We start from the raw sequence: 21,437 nt of genomic DNA, 5'->3' as shown, positions 1-21,437 counted from the left end.
ATGACATATTTTGGGAGGAATATTAGTGAATTTGATAAGGTACATTTAGTGAATAACGATGTGGGTAGAGCAGGAGTACAGAATCATACAGATCGCTTGGTAACTTGGTTATCTCTCTGAGAAGCATCTCAGTGCCTGAGTAGATAAAGAATGAGAAGAAAGCAGGACTTGTGCAGAACAGGGTGACCGTATCCCTGGATAGGACGAGGACTATAACAGACAGATGAGTGGCCATGTAGTGTGGTACTGGAAAGGATGGATGCTGCAATCTATTTGTTTATAAAAAGGAGAATAGCACAGATAGATAGATATATTAAAAAATGAGTTTGTAGCTCTATGTGCAGCATACAAATACTGCTGCTGGTTCCAGAGCGTACTACTTTAAAAAGATGAAGAAAAAATTGAGAGAGTGAGGAGAAGAGTTACTAAAATTGTTTGAGTGCTGCAGGTAATGCTTTCTAGCCTTAACAGGCTCAGTCTGTTTAGTCTGTCTGAAAGAAGAGTGACTTGATCACAGTCTACAGATATTTTTTGTTGGGAGAGAACAGCAGATATTAAAGGGTTCTTATGGAAAAGTGTAACAACAAGGGGTGGTGCATAGCAGTTGAGGCAGACAAACTGAAAATAGGAAATTAGAAATAACAGTCTCAAAATGTGATTAACCATGGAAATGGCAATATGTCCAACTGAGTATCTTCAAGTCGAGACCTGATGCCTTTCTGGGAAACATGGTTTAGCCAAACCAACTTGCTCATTCCAGTACAAGGGTAATGAATGTAAATGGGATATGAAAAAGTCACATCTGATGGTTTGACTGCTCCATTCTGAGCCTATTGGTATCTGAAACTCCAACCTTAGTAAGGCTTAGTGAGCTCCCCAAGGAAAAATGTTTGGGCTGTGACTGCTTTTAGCTCTGTGTGTTCATATTTGTCACCAGAGTGGAGTTGCCTTTGGCTGATAAATTGCTTTTCTTCACTGAAAAGCTGTCAATTTAATTCCAAAAGGCTCACTGGATCTACCATCTTTCTAGCAGCTGCTTTTGTTGTTGTTTTGGTTTTTCTTTGGTTTCTGACATCAGCTTCTGGATCTTTCTATTCTTTCTAATTTCTTTCCTTGCTACAGATTGTGACGATGGTGTTTACAAATAGCAGACTCTGTTCTACAACCCTTGGCTGTACAGGAGGGTTTGATCTATTATGGTAGCTTGCAATACCATTGCATTCAATTGTAATACAGATGCCAAAACGTAGCCATACTTACTGGCTGTCTCTACACACCTTGTATAAACAGCTATGTTTGAAAAAGCCCCCCCCCTTTCCTTGTTTGTATGTTGTTTTAAAACAAGTTCCACATGCAAACCAGAGGCTGGCTGCTGAAAGCAAATTACGGCAGACTGAGGAAATTGGAAGCAACTGCCTTTGCGTTTATTTACAATTGAATGAGTTCTACATGTGAATGTTGTTTTGAGGCTTCTCTCTCTAACAAGCAATGCTGTAAATACAGCATTCTGCTCCCACTCCCCACTACCATTCCCTTGTGCTCCCCATTCCCACAACCCAGATTTTATTTTGGGTTTGGGGCTGACTGTGGTCCTTTCATAAGATCATAGGATAATTCAGATTTGTTTGCCAACGTTTCATTATCTTGAGTACCGAGCTATGTGGGATTGGGTCTCTCCTCATTCAGCTCAGCTGGGCATGACATTCAAGGACTGGTCATCAAGGAAATTGAAAGGAAATCGAAAAAGGTGTGTGTGGGAATTGGGTGGAATGTAGTTTAGGTCTGAAGTCTTTATGGTTGTATGTTGCAGAAACAAATGCTATTGGAAGTAGAACAGAGGAAGATAACCAGAAGCCAAAAAGAGACAAGTACTGAGTGCAGTGAAAGCTGAAAACATACAGTAGATGCTGGAAGAGGTGGAAGAAAAAGAGCAGAAAGTGGGGATGCCTGACTAAGGAAGCTGAAAAATCTTCTAAAACATGCTATCTTCAACAAAAAGGAGTCAAAAAAGAAATGCAAGTAAGTTTATAATGCAGAGTTGAAAAAAGGAAACCAGTAGCATTTCTGGAGAGATGTCTCAAGTTTTAACACTGTCTGACCACATCTGAGAGTATGTCTTCATGTCTGAGCTTTAGAGCTTCTCTGAGCCCTTCAAGTGCTCAGGATGAGGGTCTTGCAGCAGAAGCCTTGGCACTGTGCTGGGCCCTGCCTGCTGGGGGCTTAGGGCTGTGATGCACCTATTGGGGGGATCAAGGGGTGCAGCAGTGAGAGCAGCAAGCGGCTGGGCTCAGTGCCCTGGAGGCTCCAGCCGGCAGTGCATCCCCTGTTGGGCTGTAGCCCAGTGGTGTGCCCCAGGCTGTAACTGCCATCCTTGTCACCAGACTAAACTGGGAGCTTTGGACCTTCACTTGGGCTCTGCTTCCCTGTTGGGGCCATGTTCCTGGATCTGCAGTGTCTGTTGCTTTCCTGGCTCTCCCTGTGATGTTTCCCAGGCAGGGCTTTGACACCAGAGCTGACAAACTGCTGTCCTTTTGCTTTATCTACTCTGCATTTGACAAACTCTGCCCTTACCTCTGTTTCACATACGTTACACTGTTTACCAAATTCTGGACTGACGAATGTATTGGGGAACTGCTTTAATCCAGTCTGGCCACAGAAATGATGTTAGTTTTCACTAAACTGATGCCATTGTACTGAAGTGATGTACGGAGTTTTAATCTGTTGGCAAATCATTGATCTAGTGTAACTGAGTAACCAGGTCCACTTTTACAATTTATCTCCCTGTAAAAGGGGCTGTAGAGCTTTAACTACTTCAATTTAGAAACGGATTTGGCCAACTAAATACGATCTGTGTTTAGCGCACCTGATAGAGTGGGCTTTTGGCTGTGAAATGTGCAGTGCTTCTTTTGTAGCGTAGCCTGCAGAACAAAATATTGTTTGGCAACCCCTTGATTAGACTTTAAGTAGATAAATCCATCTACTAACTGTCAACTTTGCTGTCACTTAAGTCTCCTTGCCCTTGCTTTCTTGGTCTAGACAGAGAAAAAGGTTTAATGTATCTGAATGCCTCTCCTGTGAACCAAGCAAAGTATATTCTGTCTTCAATCTTCTAAAGCATCAAGGTGAAAGCATAGGCTGTTTGTTTTCCAGACTCAGGATGACAAATGCCATTGTGCTGGGAGTAATTTCTCAGGGTGCGGGCATGTTTTCTAAACAAAATCATACGAGAGACTTTTACACAGCCAAAGCAGCTGGTGCAGACACGAGACCACTGATTTTCTGTCTAGTGTCTGTCTTCGATGGGGCTTTAAACTGTTTTGCTGTGTTTACAAAATAAGCCTCCAAGAGATCAGAGATGTCAACAGCTGTATCAGCCTGTGAGGAGAGCAGAATGAAAACGGCAGCTGCAGTGCACAGGCTTTTATCACCACACAACAGTCCCAGCTGCAGCTAGCACCTACGTGGTCATTAATGCTAACCAACTTTATATTTAAACTTGGCAAATTACAGAGTTGGTGGAAGAGATGGGGGAAGAGCTGCTGGTTTTCCTACATACCTCTGCCCTGAAAACTGGCGGAGTAGGGTCTTGTCTAATTACAGTTACATGCAGAGAATTGTGAGAAAAGGCCTCTGTAGTGTTTTTGTCTTCCTCCAGCAATGCCTGAAATGCAGATTCCTGTTAAACAATGATGAGAATTTGCACTGTTTGTGCCGTATTTTGTATTCAGAGGGATTATGGATATGTTTAGCAAAGCTGTGATTACAGATTATTTCAACCAGCCAGAGCTGATGGCCTCTCATTCACAAGAGCACATAGGGCAATAACATCTTTTCCTTTAAATCTAGGCCCCTGCTTTGAGGCAGAGCTCTCAGATGATGAATGTTGTCCTGAACCCAGGACAAGTGTCAAGTTTATTATGACCTGGAAGCTGCAGTTTCCCAGAGGAATGTTACTGCAGGTAAAGATAGGTTGTGTGTTGTAACTCACTTTCTTGGGGAAGTAAGTCTTAATGAGCAATGTGTCCACATCTCCAAATCCCTCCTTAAGTTTTGATGCAATAGGAAACTTAAGCCAAGTATGAAAGAGAAGATGTCCTCTGTAATGAAAGCATTTAGGTAGAGGAGAAAGACTTAAAACAGCCTTGAGGAAAAGTCGGACAACTCAAAAGCCATATGGCTTCTTACACCACAGCTGCTCAAGCAGCACAAGAAACACTGACTCTCAAGTTAGTAACTTCAAACCATAACTTGTGTTGTCTTTTGCATTGTAGGGATGTCATGGGAAATATGAAGGGAGCTGCATTTGGGGGGAGGAGGCAATTGGGAAACAAAGGATCCCAAGTCGTAGGACATCAGGTGTCATTAATGGCTCTAGTTTTGGAACACCTTAATTACAGATCATGGGGGGAAACCAAGCAAGACTGTACCCTTGTAATTCGCCTAGGTACATGCCTATGATTGCAGGTATTTTTTAGAGGATGTCAAAGCAGCAGTGAGAGCTTTCTAGCCCTTAATTGAAGTAACCCAGAACTTAAGCATTTAGCAAAAATCTTTCTTCTCAGCTGATTGTTAGGTAACTTTTTATCATAATGCTTACGTAATTCATGTAGCTTAAAAAAGCTTGATTAGGGATTTCTACTCCTACCTGCCTTAAGTTGCTGCTTTTCTCTGTGTTACCAAATCCTACTGTCAGTCTGACAAACGCATGCAAGAAAAATCGATGGGCGATACCTAAATTCCCAGTAAATGGAATAAACATAAAAAACTCCAATGATCTTTCAAGGCGCCATGAAGAATATAAAGTATTACAAATTTAATTATAGTTTTCTTCTGCAGGTAAATGTTAGTTATTCCTGCCATAGGAAACTGGGAAATGCTCATTAGCACACTGCTGAAGACAAGACATGAATCAAACATGGGAAAATAAAGAACAGGGAGGTATCTTTAATGCACAAATATACTTGGTTTCTCTTGCTTTAAACCGATCAAGTTCAGGGGAAAAGTTGCTGCAAAACTTGTGACATTGATGCTACTATGCCACATTTCCTGTGACAAAGGAAACGATTTATTTTTTCCCCTGCAGTGAGTTACCATTGTAAAACATGATGCAGAGCTGGAAAAATCGGCTGAGGAGCTTGGATTTCTCTATGCTTAACATAGGAGCTCCATCTAACTATATAAACACCTTGTCTGAAATGTGTTAAAACTTTGCATTGTGATTTATTTTTTTTTTACTCCTATGTCTGTAACAGTAGATGGATGTTGTGAAGGTTTGGTAGTGTTATTTTTTTCTTCCTTTCAAAAAGGTAGAAGGAAGACTGCAGAGCTGTTGGTCCATAGTACAAGCAGTATAAGAAATTGTTTTCCGGGTAGTTAGTCAATATTAAATAGCTCTATGTTTTGATGCATTAATACTAGTACTTCTCATAAAACAATCCAGACTTGCATCATGTAAAGATTTGTCTTATCTATTAATCTGAGTTGCACTGTCCCTGACTTCAGACTTATCTGCGTCAGGGTGGCAACTGTTACTTGCAGTAGCCCTGGTTTGACTGTAAAGATGAAGGTGACTTTGAAACAGGTCACATCAACTCCAGGAATTGCCCTCAGACTAAGACTTCAGCCAGTTTGTAACTCCTGTAGATTAGCAGTTTGAGCCATGTCTTCTTTTTCTCTATTCCTTCTTCTCCATCCTCACATCTTTCTTTTCTTCCCTCTCTAATGCACTAGGCCATGACCTGTCCCAGTTGCTGCACTTCTCTCCGGGTTTCATGCGACACTTGTGTAGACAGTCCTCTCAAGCCCCTGCTTCAGGATTCACGGATGCTGAACGCAGCCTAACCAGACTGGGTAAGTTGTGAGCTCTGGGCAGCTGCAAGCTGCTCTCCTGCTGCTTCAGCAGAAGGCCTGAGTCCCTTAGATACCCACCCTGAAATAATGCCAGAAACAGCAAAGCAATGTGGTCTGAAACATCTTGGGTCACACCTGGGAAGGAGGAGGAACACTGTCTCAACTAACAAGGGCAGGATTACAGCTACACAGCAAAAACGCCCGCTCCTTCTCACCCAAAGTTAGTGGGAAAGGTTAACGTAAGCTTAAGAAGTGCTATAGCAACCCCACATTGTACAAACTACAAATCAGGGTTGAATCACATTACAGCCTATAGGAAGCATAGCATTTGATACAATGAGGATTGTTTTAGTGGCTGAAGGGTTGGCACTAAGTGGCTACATCCCTGCTTTTCAGGAATCTACAGTGATAAAGACTACAATTCACTAGGGAATTAAGTGTCACTGGGAACAGATCAGTAACACCCATCCCCACACACCTTTTAATCTTGGCTTTCAACGGGACCTGGAAAGACAGAGCTGCGGGAAAAATAATCACATATAATGAAGTAGACTTGGGGCAGCAAAAATTTTCTGCCTCACCACGATATCTCCTGCTGGAGGAATAAAGATACACTTATTACTATGAATGAAAAGGGCATGCTGTGAGCAGTAAGTTGCAGATAGTTGCAAATAGGCTTTGTTCTAATTTGTGTCAAGATCATCCATGAACCGCTTTTTCCAGACTAAGTAACTTATTATTCTATCAGTACTATGCCAAGTGTTTTGTGTGTGTTTGGTTTGTTTTATCTTAACATTCTTCTTAGAGGTCAGAAACAACAGCTTTTGCATGTCCTTGAGTTCTGTCTTAATTCTGTGGTGTTGATAACACTGTATGTTCTGCTACTCAGGTCTAGAGCAACAAGCTTGCACCATCCACTCAGCATGGGGATTACCAGCAACATCCTTTGAACTTTGACCCAAGAAGCAGCAATGGAAGAGGAAAAACCAGAAACATTCAAAGACCAATGACAGTAAATGATGGCATTGGTTATAAGCTGATACAGTTGCAAAATGAGCAAATTCTTCACTGATTTGCAAGCTGTGATTTGTATACATACACAGGCAGGTTTCATCTGGATAATACATCAAACCCCTCTTGAGATTTATCTTTAAGAGCAAGGTGACAAGTATGTATGGCTCCCAAGTGTTCCAAAAATCAACTAACGAAAGCAGGCAGGAGGGAGGTATTTAGTCAGAAAAGGTCTGGGAGAGACTCCTTCATTTTATTTTTTTTTTTGAGTACCATGCCATGGTTGGTGACTCTTCTTATGTTACTTATGCTTTCAGGTGCCTAGCAGATTGAAGGAGAGAACGGCAGATAGGCTATCATCACACCTAAATGAAACGTCTCTTCCTGCTGTATTCATAGAAACAAAGGCTGGCCTGGAAGTAAACCCACATGTATTTTTAATCACTACAGAGTATTTTAGGAAATGCCACTGAACTGGCAACCTTGAAGAAAAACATTTTACATACAAAGCGAGGCAGCAATACTCCAGTGCAGTGTCATTATGTACATCAACATTGTTGGGTGCAGCGTTCAATATCGGCTCCAGTCAGGTTACCTGCCAACCCATTTTAGGCACTGGATGATGCAGATCCTCCTCTGAATAAGAGCAGCACTACATGGCGTCCCGCAGACAATGCGGCATGCTGCAGAAAGGGCAGCAGTTGGAATTAAAAGGCTTCCTTTTATTGTGGTAACCTTAGAACACAGTGGTGCAAAGCACAGCTAAGTGCTTAGAGGAAAAGCTTGGGGTCTGGTGGTTTTTGGTTTGTTTTTTTTAAACTGCTTTCCTATTGCACCCCCCAACCACCACATCCTGCCCAATGCAGTGCCCTCACCCCCAGAGGTTGCTGCCTGTACTCTGAACCTTTGATGCCTGCTTGAAGATGACTCATCAAAAGTACCAGCCTCCACCTTCCCGAGCACCTTCTCTCCCCTCCTCCTAGAGACGGGAAGGGCAGCTCTGTGCTACACTAACTAGAACAGGAGAGGAAAAAAAAAAAAAGCATATCTGTGTCTGCCCCTCTCTTGCATGGAAAAAAGCTTGCTTTTATAGCCTAGCCAATAAAGGTTGTCTTTCAGAGATGTGCCAAAATGTATTGCAGCTTTTGATGAGTTAGAATACCAACTATGTGCCTTTTAGCATCATCCACATGCCTGCTTGTGAGCACTGAGTAATGAAGTACCTCAGTCCTTGTTTTATACTTTAGAACTTGAATTACATTCAGGCAAGCTTTAACAGCATTGCATTGGTTAAATACTCAGTAAAGAACTCTAACTTCAGCTAGAAATGCTGCAGTATTCAGAGAATGAGGATTTCTAGAATAAGATTTACATCCTTCACCATTACTGAAACAAGCTTTATTTCATTTACACTTGCTGCTACATCAAAACAGGTCACAATATACTCAGAATCCTGTGGAATTAGTTATCAAATAACACTTATTTTAAGGCATGCCTGAAATGAAGGACAGCTGTCATTACAGAAGCCATCAAACGTGATTCTAGCACATTCCAGGAACCAGATGCCAATTTGGAAGTAGAACAATATCATCAGTATGAAGCACTTCTGTACCGTAGCAGCAGTAAAAAGGGCTGTCTCCAGCTAATTACAGCTTCTTGATAAAAACACTTCAAGTAGTACTCAATACAGCAAAATTCAAAGACGATTTCTGAATGAATGCTATACCTACAGAAGACTGCCTTCAAAGAACAGCAGTAAGCAAGACTGGTACTATAGGGATAAACAACTGTGCAGAGGCTTCCAGTGCTGCACTGTAACAAAAATATAACTCAGTCCTTGACTGTGTGCAGTAAATGATTTTCTGGAAGGCACAGCAATTTTAAGCACATCAGGTTTCCTCCATTTCCATACAGCTTTTCCTAAAATACTACTGGAGTTTTTGCAGCTTCCTATATGAGACTAAGTTATGTCAATACTACCTAGTGACACATTCACTGCCCGCAAAAGCGTCAAAGCCTTGATGTAAAACTATTGAGGTCAGCTCACTCAGAGCCAGCTATCATTATAGTCGGTCTGTAACTACAGAATTGTGCTCGCTCTGTTCTCTTCAAGCATAGTCACTCCCTAGCAAATATCCTCCTCTCTCTCATGCCATCAGGAAAGAAGTACGGCTCAGAGCAATACCTTTTCATGAAGGTCAAAGATCTTAATGTGAAAAGATGCCACAATGTAGGGGTTATTTACAGCCTCCCTGGAACAACAGTCCTTCTTCCGCCTTACAAGCTGACATCCAGTATTATTACAAGGTTTGCTATTGGAAAGAGGAGCATTAAGCCTTACCGGTTGCTGCAGCTGGAACACTTAAATGCCTTGCTGTTCTTTCGCCTTAAGGGGAAAACAAGGTTCAATATGGAAAACATGGACTAAAGAATTCTTTTGGAGACTATTCTAAATCTGAATCAGTATTGTTGCACATAACAAATGCAGAGCTAATACTCTACTTAGGAGAGCTAACTTAACTCTTCAACCTTTCATTCCCCCTCTTTCCCTACAGTGTTCCTCAGTTTCTATGGAAAATGGCTCTTATCTCCAGAAAGTCAGCAGACAATTCCCTCTGGGGTTGCTCAAATTAAACTTACAAGAAAAATTCCATTCAACAGATTTTTATTTATCAATTTGGTTTCGCGATTACAACTGTTTCAGTTTTCTTCCACTGAAGACAAAATACAAACTTTTACAGCAACACTTGCAGAGAACATTCATAACAGCTTGATATTTGCACAAGTTGGCTTCAAGAAAAAGCCAGATAACTTGAAAAGTCACTACAGTTCAGTGCCTAAAATTCATGTAGGGGCAAATACAACTACAGATCTATGAGCTACCTTCCACTTCAAAACACAAGGCCAAGAAAAACTGCAAGTTGTTACCTCAGGTTTTTTTTGCTAATACACAGCACGGATCAGCCCATACTGCCACTTCACAAAGGAGTAATTACTAATCATAGTGAGGCAGCCAAGCACATGGTGAAGATGTATAACCCAGCCTCCCTTCCACCCAAACAACCGAAAGGGAAACAATCCTAGCCAGAATTCTGTGAATGGGGGATCATACCTTGCTGGCTAGGCTAACAAGCAAGTGGTGCGTAGTGCAGGCCTTCCAGAACATGACTGAATTGATACAGTACAAGCTTGAGTTTTTCAGGTTGGCATCTGTACATGTCAGAGATCCTGCGTTTCTTATAGTCTTGGAAAGTAGCAATTGCTGGCACCAAGAAAAAATTAGTAACTAAGGCAAGGTATCCCTTCTACCCTTTTAAACAAAATTTGAGGCAAAAGATTAAGTAACTTTAAGGCACTTTAAAAATTATTTTTAGTTTGCTTTACCAGCACGCTTTATCAGCAACCTAAATCAGGGTCAGCCTAGCTCACAAATAAGCATTTTAGCAATAGTTTATAATGTCTTCCATGCTATGAAGTGTTCCGTTGCAATTTTCTGCAAGTTACCCAGAAGATAGCCCTTTGAGGCCCCCAAAAATTATGTACTAGGCATACAGTTTGCTTTGCTGAGCTGAAGGAGAACTATCACACTTTAGCAGATTATTTTGCTCATTGCAAAGCAGAGAATACAAGCTCATGGATATCTTCTTAAACAAATAAATGTAGTAGAACAGTTCTGAGATAAGGAAAGGACAGATTAAGTGATTTCACAATAAGGCCAAGGATATACCATCTAACCCACACACATACTGTTGCTGGAAACTGGCTGCTCACTCTGCTCTTTTAATAAACCTGAGCTGATTGTCTTAGTTTTGTTTGGAAAATCAAAAGCTAATAAACTCAAAGATACAGTACTGCTGAGTAACTTTGTAGCAATTTGCATTTTCTATTCAGCACAACAGAAACAATGCCATTTGAACTAGAAGAACAAAAGAAAGCAACACTATGCACTTTAAGTTTCCAACTGAAGTGCACTTAACTTGCTTCGTATTTAAGCTCCACTGCCATGACTATTATCTGCATCAATGCATCATTTTGTATTAGGTGCCAAATTCCAGTCAAGTCAGAGCTATCAACAGTGCTACAGATTCTCCTGAAATTGATGATCAAAGTATATCATCAAAAGCTAAGTATTATGTGCTACATCCACCACTTGAATTTCATCTTTACTTCATTCTTCCTGTGGGTTTACTTTCACAGGTGCTCAAGTCACTGGAGAGGACGTACCTTTGATACTCAGATCATATGGCTGATCCAGCCAAGGAAAAAAGTACTATTTGGCCAAATAGATTTCCTTACCGGTTCACTGGAGGGTGACACCAACCTGATGCCAGGAAGGGGGAAAGAAAAAAGGTGTAGCCCTGGCTGTCCCAGGACTAGAGTAATCCTGACTAGGATTAAATCAGCAGATCCTCTGAATTATACTTAACTGCTCCTTCAGCAAGCAGACATACTGGAGGGTAGAAAAAAACCAAACAACAAACCAACCAAACCTTGAAATTAATTGCAATAAGTTTAGGAACCGTTTGAATAAGAAAATTCCAAGGATTTTCCAAACATCAGTATTTCAAATATAAATGTAAGTTGTTGCCTTTTTATACAGGGAGTGAACCAAATTTTATCACTAGTTTTATGGTTTGTAGGCCAAAACAAAAGGTAAACAAAGTTCCTGTCTGTAGCTGAACGTTACTGTACCATGCTTCTCCACCCTCACAAGGTCAATAAGGGACAGTTACTTTGTGTAAAAAGTTTTTAACTGGAATGCTCAAGTCACATATATTCCATTATCCTAATTAAAGCTGGTATTTAATAGCTTTATCTTTGAAATAGGTGGGACACTTTGGCAGCCTTTTGATTTTTAGTCTTTCGAGGCACTAATCTTCATTTTCCCTTTAAAAGGATTATCCTTACACCCCCTCTTCACCTGCAACATTAATTGAAAAGGGTGTAGGATATCTGTTTGGAATGCAGTTTTCATCAGGCAACCTTTATTCCTGTGTAAATTAAAAAAAGAAAAAAAAGGAAAAAAAAAAAAGGTTATGTTATTCTATTAAGACATCATCTACTTCTACAATTTTATCTTTCTAGCAGCACGCTTTAAGAGCCATACGCTAGTATAAATGGTATTTCACTCCCTGAAGTCAGTCACCAGTAATTCACATCTTGACAAAGCTGAAGGGATACTGTATCAAATGTTGATTAAATTAGCCTTCACAAGTCATCACAAGATTATCTACTCAAGACAGTGTTGCCACTGAATAAGAATCTCTGAATGTCTACATTTGGCATATCAAAAAAAAAAAAAAAGTCCCACAGCAGCAGCCACTAAAGGAAAATAAGACAGCCATTAGAACCCATGCAGCATATTCCAAGTACTCCTGTTGAAGAGATTAACGTCACATCTTGCCAAGTATAATGTTGCAAAAATATTCTTTTAAAGTCTTCTTTTAGAGATTTGAATGATATTATGAACTGCTGTCTTCCATGAGCAACAGAAAATATTTTGGTTCAGTGAACTACAGGTGTTGGGCTACAAGTCCATTACAAAGGGGCAGGTCCTAAAGTGTGTGATAGTTTCGGTCTTTTGACTTGCAGAATTTGTACAGAAAGAAAACAACAGCCTGCAGACCCAGAACAAGGACAATTCCGCCTATAAAACTTGCAGCATCAAACGTAGATTTGCGTGGAGAAGGTGCAGGAGTCACAGTAGCATTTGTACCTGTTAAATACGACATCAGAGTTTGTAAGTACACACTGCTCAGAACAGTTTTCCAGATTTTCGTACTGGCTTCCTGGTATCAAGATTACTCAATATATCAAATACCAATAAGGAAACAAACGAAAAATAAATAAAAAAGACATGTCAGCAGCTGCATTTAGAACAGTGATGCTGAAATTCTGATTAAATACTGTTTGTACAAGGCTAGAGCTATTTATAACTGCACTGCTCTGGACCTCAATACTGAGGAAGTCCCAGCTGGACCTTCTGTACTTCAAAAAGCAAAAGCTTTCCTCCTTTACATGAAGTCTGTTACTGATATACTCAGATTCGAAACACATTTTCCAATGTCTGCTGCTTGCTCCAATTTTCTGCTTAAATTCAAGTTAAATTATTATCTTCCATCTACTAGACAAGAGTCATGCTTAAAGAAATTAACTGAAGCCACAACACATATGAAACTGGAAGTAACAGCCATTTGCTGATGGCTGGTTCTGAAGAGCTTTACTTCATGAGAGCTTTTCATGAAATATCATATTCAGGACTGATGCAGAAATGGAATACTTCAGCTTATTTCCATCACTATTATGCTGAAGTGAAAACCAAAATACCACCTCCCACAAACATAAGTGAGTCAACAAGTGACTTCCAGCCACACTATTAAAAACAGCCAGCTGATTTAAATTGACCAACACATCTGACTTTTAATATCTCACCAGCTAACTTTGTTTCTCAGAGTTCTACCTTGCTACATACATACCTCTCCTTCAAATTACAGACATGCCATAAAGTTAGAAGCGATGACAGCACATATACCAGTACTACTTTAATGTTGACACTTAGGTCTTTCAAGATGCACTTCTAAAATCACACTAATTTCTAAGTATTTTACATGTTAATTATGCTAGTAGTAGCAGTTACCTGGAATACTGGGTGTTGTGGTAGCTGAACTAATGGCAGTTGTAGGTAGAGGAGGATGTGTAGTTACACTGGTGACATTAGCTGTTTGAGAGAAGACAGTATATGCATACCATAAACTTCAAGAGCAAAGTTCTTATGTAAATCATTTGTCTTGTTTTGCTTCACAAGAATAAGCTTTGACCTCAGACTGTACCCCACACAATTTAGATGTTCAGCTGCATGGCATTTAGCCAAGTTTCTGCAGTAAGGATTTCTTTTTTCAAACTTGCATACTAATGTTATCCAAATATTTCAAGGTTCTCCACAGATCAGACACTCATTCTTCATTCAGACAAAACCACTTTTCTTTCAAGTACCGACATAAAGGCTGGTATCTGAACACAAATCAAGACAGTTGTTTCAAGACAACTGAGAATCTGCATCAAGGCAAAGGACTTTCATTAAACAGCCCTCAGAATCAGTTAGTGTTTATTGTACTAAAAAGCGTACTTAAAGTGATACCTTAAGGTATAAACATTTAAAGGATAGCAGAACTTCCTCTTTCCCCCCCCCCCCCGCCATCTTCAAAAACACTAACTGAATGACACCACTGAAATAAGCAAACACTCAGCTGCAGCTAGACTGTCTCCTATAAGCTATCAAGCCAGAACACTGGATCTCTGACCACCACCACCCCCCCCCCCGCAGATCAGCATTAAAAAAATTTAATCAGTATTCCACTATGTGCCTGGGAGAAGTGCCAACATTTGTAGGTTTACTCAAAGGTAAACATTGCTCTGCCATACATTAGGCTGTTCTGAGCCTAATCAAGTACCAACTTGTTACCCCCCAGCTCCCTTAAGCAGATGCTGTAAAAAAACCATAACAACCAAAACCACAACACCCAAAACCAACCAAACACCAAGATTTTTAAAAAACTTCACTCTTAAGATGGCAGCACATGCAACAACCAAAAAACCAAAAAACAATCAAACTCATCCTTAGTGGAAATGACTAATCAAATTTAAGCAATTACCACTGAGCCAATGCTTAATTATATTGTAAAGAAGCATTTTCTGTTAGTTTTATAAAATCCCCTTCTTCCAAAGCTTGGGACCATTTACGTATTCCATACATCAGATGTTTGGTGGTCAGGTTACTGCAGTGATCTGTGGAAAAAGCCCTTGTCCTTTATTTTATTCACCAGTTCCTAGCTGACTGCCATTCTATGTCCAGAGGTACCGTATTACCTATAGTAGTAGTATTGGCTGTCGTAGCAGGACTGGCTGTGGTCGCATTGGAAGATGCTGTGGTAGTATTGGAAGATTCTGTGGTAGTATTGGAAGATGGTGCAGGACTACTGGGAAGAACAACTGTAGGAGCCATGAAAGAATGAAGAGTTTAAGAGATTAATCACAGTATTTAACTAAAAAAATATAAAAAAATAAAAAAAAAAAATCACAAAACAAAACCAACAAGAAAAAGCCACAAAATGGAACAGCAACAGGCTGTGTTTTAAGGAATTCATATAGCACCAAGTTTTATTGCAGTTTTGGTCTGAAACTGCAAAGTAGTTGAATGTTCAATTCACACTAACAGCAAAAGTTGCATGAGCAACTACAAGGAAAACCTTGTCAGAGGCAACCCAATCAAGCCAGTGTGCAACTGCCAACTCAAGGTTCCTCAAAGCAAACAGAAGGGAGAAGAGTCCTACTGTACAAGCACGAACTGTGCATGCTTTACACAACAGGACACTAGGTATTCAGTACTGCTTCCCAACCTCACTGCAACTAAAACTGAATCTGACCTATCAAGCTCAACTAGAAATCAGTGGTTAGACTGCTGAAGTGGCAGGGGGTGGGGGGAAACCAAGACATCCTTAAGAAAAAGCTTCCCGTTCCAGGAATTGTTGCTGGTTGTAGGTGATGTCAACCTCAGCATGTGCTGCAAAAAAACCCCACTGACCCCGTAACTGTGAAGCCTTCTGCAACTTACTGCACTGAGTTAATCACACATGGACAGTTTATCTAAACTCTTGCTTAATCATACACCAGTACACCAGCACACCAGCAAGCTTCCTGCGGAAATACCATTATGTCCAAAAGCCTTTATGTCCAGAAGTGAGCTCAGGCTCACTTAAGTGTGGTTATTTACACCTTGAAACAATTCAGCATGGTGGGAAACCAGAGCTGACTGTTTCTACAGAGACAGGCTGATACATCAGAATATACATTCTCTCAGGTCACATTCACATCAAGTCAGGTTAGGGTCGCCTTGACGTTCTTCCATGTCAATCCTCAAATATAGTGCTAAGCCATGACACTGTAAGAGCTGATAAGGTATACTGGTTCCTCTCACACCAACAAAGATCCTCTACTAACAGTGACAATTAGGTTTCCTTGAATACGCAGAAGCGAAAACACAACAATCCGATAAATGTCACCACCAGTTTAACAGGAACAGATTGGAGAAATTCTACTCTTAGATACAGAACAAGGCACTGTAACACCATGCTCTTTGCAAAGCACCGAAAAACAGCACTTTTAACACTCCTGATTAAAAAGAGATTGTTACAATTTTAGAAACAACACAGGAAGCCCGAGTGGAATTATATCTGACTGGCTGCCACTGCCACCACCACCACCACAGTAGCATGGAAGCTTCATCTCTGTTGGTGTGAGCCAACCTCTTTAGCAGCACTGCTGAACTCCTCTAGAGTATTACAGATTTTCATTTGCTGTTCCAGATCTCAAACCCAGAAAATCCCTATTTTCAAGTCCATTTTTTGTCAGCTTTCAGAAAAACTAAATTGGTGGGCTTTCACAACAGTGAATTTCAAGATTTAATCTGAATTATTCATATCCCACAAATGTGCTTTGCACAGCAAGCACAAATTAAAAGACTGAAGTAGATATGCAACTGAACATGTTCCTAGCATGAAGTATATACCTTACACAGTTCTATAAACCAGACCCTACACTTAAGAACTGCATGAAATGTTGTGCTAGTTAACAATTAAAACTGGAAGGTTCATAAGCTTTTCCTATTTCCTGCATCTCAGATGAAGCAGCAGACTTAGCAGATGAAAAGTTCTTGTTGATTATTAAGCTGACTGCCTTGAGGATGCTAACAAATTCCTTAGGATGTGCTAGATCTAATAGGAAGCATCACCCATTTTAATTTGAGAAACCAAGGTAGCAGCCAGAGACACGTGCCTAGTAAAGTATGTCAGGCTTCTTGAAGCAGCCATAGTAAACAGTAAACTGAATGTACAACAAAATTGTGTATTTTAGTATCACATATCGCAGGTTTAAGCTGGCAGCAAAGAGCTTATGTAAATTGTAGAAGGCATGTTAACAAAGGTCAGCAGATGAAGGAGTTGTAAACACAACGGCTTCACATTAAACAATGTGAAAACCGAGTGTCTAAATACTTACAAGAACACTGTTCTTCAACTGTACAGCTTTCATTCATCGAAGCTACTTCTGTTTCATTTACACATATGCCTGTGTCTCCTGTCAGAAAAGAGCCAAGAATATTTACAGCAGCAGAACTTGAAAGTGCTTGAGACATTGTTCATAAATAGTAATAAACTGTTCACAGGACAAACTAAACACCATCTTCTAGCCAGGATAACATAAAGCCACTTCAATATGCAGGACTTCAGCATTGTATTAATAATTAGAAAACTTCTAGTATTTTCTTAAACTACAGCTACTTTACCACTCTAAACAATACTTAAGCAACACTTCTACGTGGTTATGCACGATTCTACGGTAACAGTATAGCTTGGTATTTTCTTCTTCATAGCCTAAAGATTTAGACAGTGTTTCTACTATTTGTGGCATTTTCCAATTTGAACATTTTGCATTATGGTAGCATCATAAAAAAAAAAAAAGTCTTACTGTCTTAAATTCTGCATGCAAGCCGAACTTAAGTTCTAGCTTTTTAAACAGATCCTTAACCTTGAAATTGTTGAAGACAGTTTCTTATTCTCTGCCTGCATACTGTTCTCCCTTACCTCAGATTTCAACCTCTCCCCAAGAAGTTACACAGATCTCTTGGGTGTTTGCACATGTGCCTGTTGGTCAGACCACACATGCAAAATTCAGAAGTGCTTCTTCAAGGACACTCTTGTACTGGGCAAGTTAAATCCAAACTACTTTTCATTAGTTCCGAAGCACCTTAACCTTCATTATATAACCTTGCTTGGTCATCTACAATCACATACTACAAAATCACTATCACAGTTAACCCATTCTGCCCTCTTAGAAACTGTTTCCACCTCACATAAGATGTACAAATAATCCACCCGAGCACTACTTATGTAGTCTTTGCAGGGCTTTGTCAACAGCAACTTCATTTCCTCCAGGCCTGAGTACCAGAGGTCACCTAAATGTAGTTATATCCAACTCTCCCACAATGAGGGAAAACAAGGCTCTGAATGAGACTAGCTAATGCTTCCTTGGCTCTGTCATGTTCCCATCAGTGGGTTGCAATTCTTAGTTTTAGGAACACTACTCTTTAGCTGATCTTATTTAATGGACTCCTCTCCGTTACTACACTTCAATGCAGGAGTAGTGGTTATGACCACCAGTTCTAGGACAAAACCTCAAAAGGGACTGAAGCACAGTAATGTCCCTGCACACTGGAACCCACTCATGACTCTTAACAGCAAGCACAAGTGACTAGTTTGTTCTACAAACATTCTGAACCATCTGGAAAACATTAGCTTACCAACAGCACAGATATAAATTAGAAGCCTTAAAAATCTGGGGTTATTTGAATACGTTCAGCTGTCTCAACGTAACACCTTGACTTTCTCTACAACAGATACAACTTATAGTTAATGCTCCATTAGATTATCAAACAGAACAGTATATTTGTGCAATGAACATTAATACAGTACATCTAGCTGGGTTTAAGGTTCTGCATGGCATAGTAAGGATCTGCACTGTTTAGTCCTCCTTACCTTCACAGCTGATCCACTTGCAGCCTGCTACACTTGTGTCATTCCCAATACACGAACTGCAGTTAGAAATGTTTCCACAGACACCTAAAAGAAAAAAGCATAAGAAATGCGCTGATTAGTACAAAATTGCCACTGTCAAAGAGCATCTTCACCCACGAAACAACTCTGAGATCTGTACCTTCCCCTGTGTTCATCTCCTGGATTAAGGCACAATCCTTCCCACTGAACTACACACAACCAAAAGCTAGAATTTAAGGATACATTTGACAAAACACAAATACATGTATTTCCCTTCAGACGCTACAATACTCTGAAACCAGAGTCCACATATACACCAAGATCTTGCCTGATACAACCTCTAACCACAGTAAACTAAGACAATAGAGGAGGTACCACTCTAGTGGAAGTTACCGAAGTCCAAATTAATTTTGCAGAAGTTCACTGAAACCTCAGATGGCAAGAGCCTTGTTCCTTTAGATTACATTTTTCCTTTAGGTAATAATACAGCCAGCTACGAATAGCCCTACAGTATGGGAAATAATGACAAGAGCCTAGAGGACTTCACCTACATATGCACAAAAAGAAGGGCAGAAAGTAAGTCAATTATTCATATTTTAATCACAGTAGAAGCCAGCAACATAACCAGTCCAGCTGCTTTTTTTACATCAATCTCAGCCAAACATTATTGCCTTAAAACCACAATGACAACACATCCACTACCTCGATCAAATAAGATCTTCTCCCAATCTACAGTTTTACCACAGAAGTTTTAATTAAGACTTAGTCATACAGCCATCATATGCAGAAAACCCACACACAACCCACAACTCCTCTCTCCAGCACATTTCACATCATATCCACCTACTCCAGACACCTTTGAGTGACCTTTCACTTTTCTCAGCTCTGCTCCCTAGTGAAGGGAACACTGCTATTCACAGATCTGTGGCAAACAGCACGGTAATTTACATCTCAAGATAACAGCTACAAATACATCAACTAACTTTAGCATTCTTGTAATCTGAATTAGGCCTGAATCCACCTGGCCTTTCTCTTAGTTACGGTAATATGAGGCTAGAAATACTAGCACTATTTCTTCACTTTTAAGAAATGCAAGAAGATGTGAAAAGACCTTTGCCGGTTTGCATCAGTGAGGTATGAAACAGACTTGCTTGTTCCCATCAGAAAGAAGGCACTTAAACCATTTTAAGAGCTGTGTGACAGTTTCTGGATAACAGATTTCAGAAAAGTCATTTGTTATTCTGGGTATACATCTGAGGAACAATCAGTGCATGTACCACACTTCTGATGAATAAACAATGTTCTCTTTTGTAAATTCTTCACTGGTACAAAGAAAATCTAGCACAGCGTGTCTGTGGAGACAGGAAAGTCAGCACGGCCAGCTAATACCAGGTGCACACTAGGATGTTTAGTTTACTTTCAAAACAGCTTTCCCAGATTAGAGAAACACATGTGCAAGAGTAAGGGATTGGGAGACATTTTTATCACAGCAAAAGGTTTCAAGAATGAGCTGTCAGCTTCAGAACCGGTGGCAGACTGTCAGATGTTCTCCCAGTGCTAATAATCCTGCTGTGAAAGGCTCTCTTAGGATCTTTATATGGGATAACAGCAAGCTCCCCAGCTGCCCCCATCCACAGGTCCCTGCTCTTCACTGAAGAAATAACTCTAGTACCACAAACTCAGCTCTTAAGTGCAGGCAAGCTCACGTTTGTTCCCAAGATAAACCCGACTCTTACACAGGGTAAACGTGGATATTCCCCTTACGCTTGAGGAAACCTGGAAACACGAAGCAGAAGCCTGTCCTGCTGGACCAACACTGCCCTCTCCCGCTGCACCGGAGCGGTTGTTAACCTCCGACTCTCGGCAGTCCTCAAGCAGCGCACGGTTCCGACAGGGCGCTCGATATCGGCTTACACCACGCCGCCGGTGGTAGGGGTGAAGAGGAAGTCTAGACGGGCTGAACCAGAGCTTACGGAACAGCTTCACGCGTAGCTGCGCCCAGCGCCATTATGCAGTGCGACCAGAGAACACTAAAGTACCTCCAGAACAACTTCTTCCCTGAGCGTTTTGGGGCACGCGGCACGTTTTGCGGTTCTCGGCCACGCAGGCAGTTTAGCAAACAGCTCACAGAGCCAGTAAGAGCAGGACGAGTAACGCGGCTAACCTCGGGACAACGCGCAGCGGTGACAGACCACCGAAGCGTACATAAGTAACTCTCGCAGTTTGACCCGTACTAAGTTCGCAAGACGCGAACGCGCCGCTCATATTTTACTGACACAAATCTACCCGCTACTAGCGGCTCGCTGCGCGCGAAGGGGGTGTCTGGGGCGGTGCCGAACCGCGCTAACGGATTCCACACCGCGCGCACCCAAACCCTCCACAGCGAGGGGAAAGGCGAGAACAGAGGAGCCAGAGGGAAGCGGGTAAAAGCTCGGCGACTGCGGCCCAAGCGCCGCGGGCGGCGGCGGCCGAGCTATGAGGGAGCGCGAGGCGGCTCGCTGCCCCCCACACCCGCGGGGCGGGAAGGCGGCGCGGCGGGGCTCCCGCTGTCCCCGCGGGGCGCGGGGGGCCGTGCGGTCGCGCTCTGTGCGCGGAGCCCGCCCCGCTTCCCCCGCAGCGCCGGGCACCGGGCGGGGCGCGGGCGGGGCTGCCCCGTCAGCAACTCCCGGCGGGAGGGGGCGGCGGGGGCCGTGTGGCACTCACCAACGGTCGCGGCGCTCCCCGCGCTGACCGCGCGCGCCCAGCGACTCGGCAGGTCCGCCGCGGCCAGCCCGCAGAGGCAGGCCAGGCACAGCGCGGCGACACGGAGCGCGGGCGTCCGGCCCATGGCGGCAGCGGCGAGGCCAGAGGAGGTGTCGGCTCTTCGCTCGTTGGCGCTTCCCCTCCACCCGGCTCCGCTCCCGCTGCCTGCGCGCACCCTCTGAGCGCCGCCGCGCCGCTCCGCCCCGCCCTCCCCAGCGTCACGTGAGC

The 21,437-nt window shown here is 41.9% G+C and overlaps 1 protein-coding gene and 1 long non-coding RNA gene across 2 annotated transcripts; one reads left to right on the top strand and one right to left on the bottom strand.

The window, feature by feature from the left end:
- Positions 1–1,701: 1,701 nt before the first annotated feature.
- LOC115609484 lies at positions 1,702–8,053 on the top strand. Its single transcript, XR_003991876.1, has 3 exons — positions 1,702–1,714; positions 1,935–1,937; positions 7,969–8,053. It is a non-coding gene; the product is annotated as an uncharacterized LOC115609484 (long non-coding RNA).
- A 1,456-nt stretch (positions 8,054–9,509) lies between these two features.
- CD164 (CD164 molecule) lies at positions 9,510–21,437 on the bottom strand. The gene is made up of 6 exons (XM_030489802.1): positions 21,171–21,437; positions 18,450–18,533; positions 16,915–16,992; positions 14,728–14,850; positions 13,499–13,579; positions 9,510–12,577 (listed from the first exon to the last, which is right to left on the bottom strand). Exons 1-6 carry the CDS (start codon positions 21,292–21,294, stop codon positions 12,417–12,419), a joined length of 651 nt encoding a protein of 216 aa, XP_030345662.1. The 5' UTR covers positions 21,295–21,437; the 3' UTR covers positions 9,510–12,416.

Source organism: Strigops habroptila, chromosome 6 (genome assembly GCF_004027225.2).
Source record: "Strigops habroptila isolate Jane chromosome 6, bStrHab1.2.pri, whole genome shotgun sequence".
NCBI classification, from domain to species: domain Eukaryota; kingdom Metazoa; phylum Chordata; class Aves; order Psittaciformes; family Psittacidae; genus Strigops; species Strigops habroptila.
This window is presented reverse-complemented; position numbering and strand designations above follow the sequence as displayed.

Coding starts and splice junctions, on each gene's coding strand:
- CD164 (XM_030489802.1), bottom strand. CDS start 21,294: ATGGGCCGGACGCCCGCGCTCCGTGTCGCCGCGCTGTGCCTGGCCTGC. Junction 18,534..21,170: donor GGGGAGCGCCGCGACCGTTG/GTGAGTGCCACA, acceptor TTTTTCTTTTAG/GTGTCTGTGGAAACATTTCT. Junction 16,993..18,449: donor CAAGTGGATCAGCTGTGAAG/GTAAGGAGGACT, acceptor CTTTTCTGACAG/GAGACACAGGCATATGTGTA.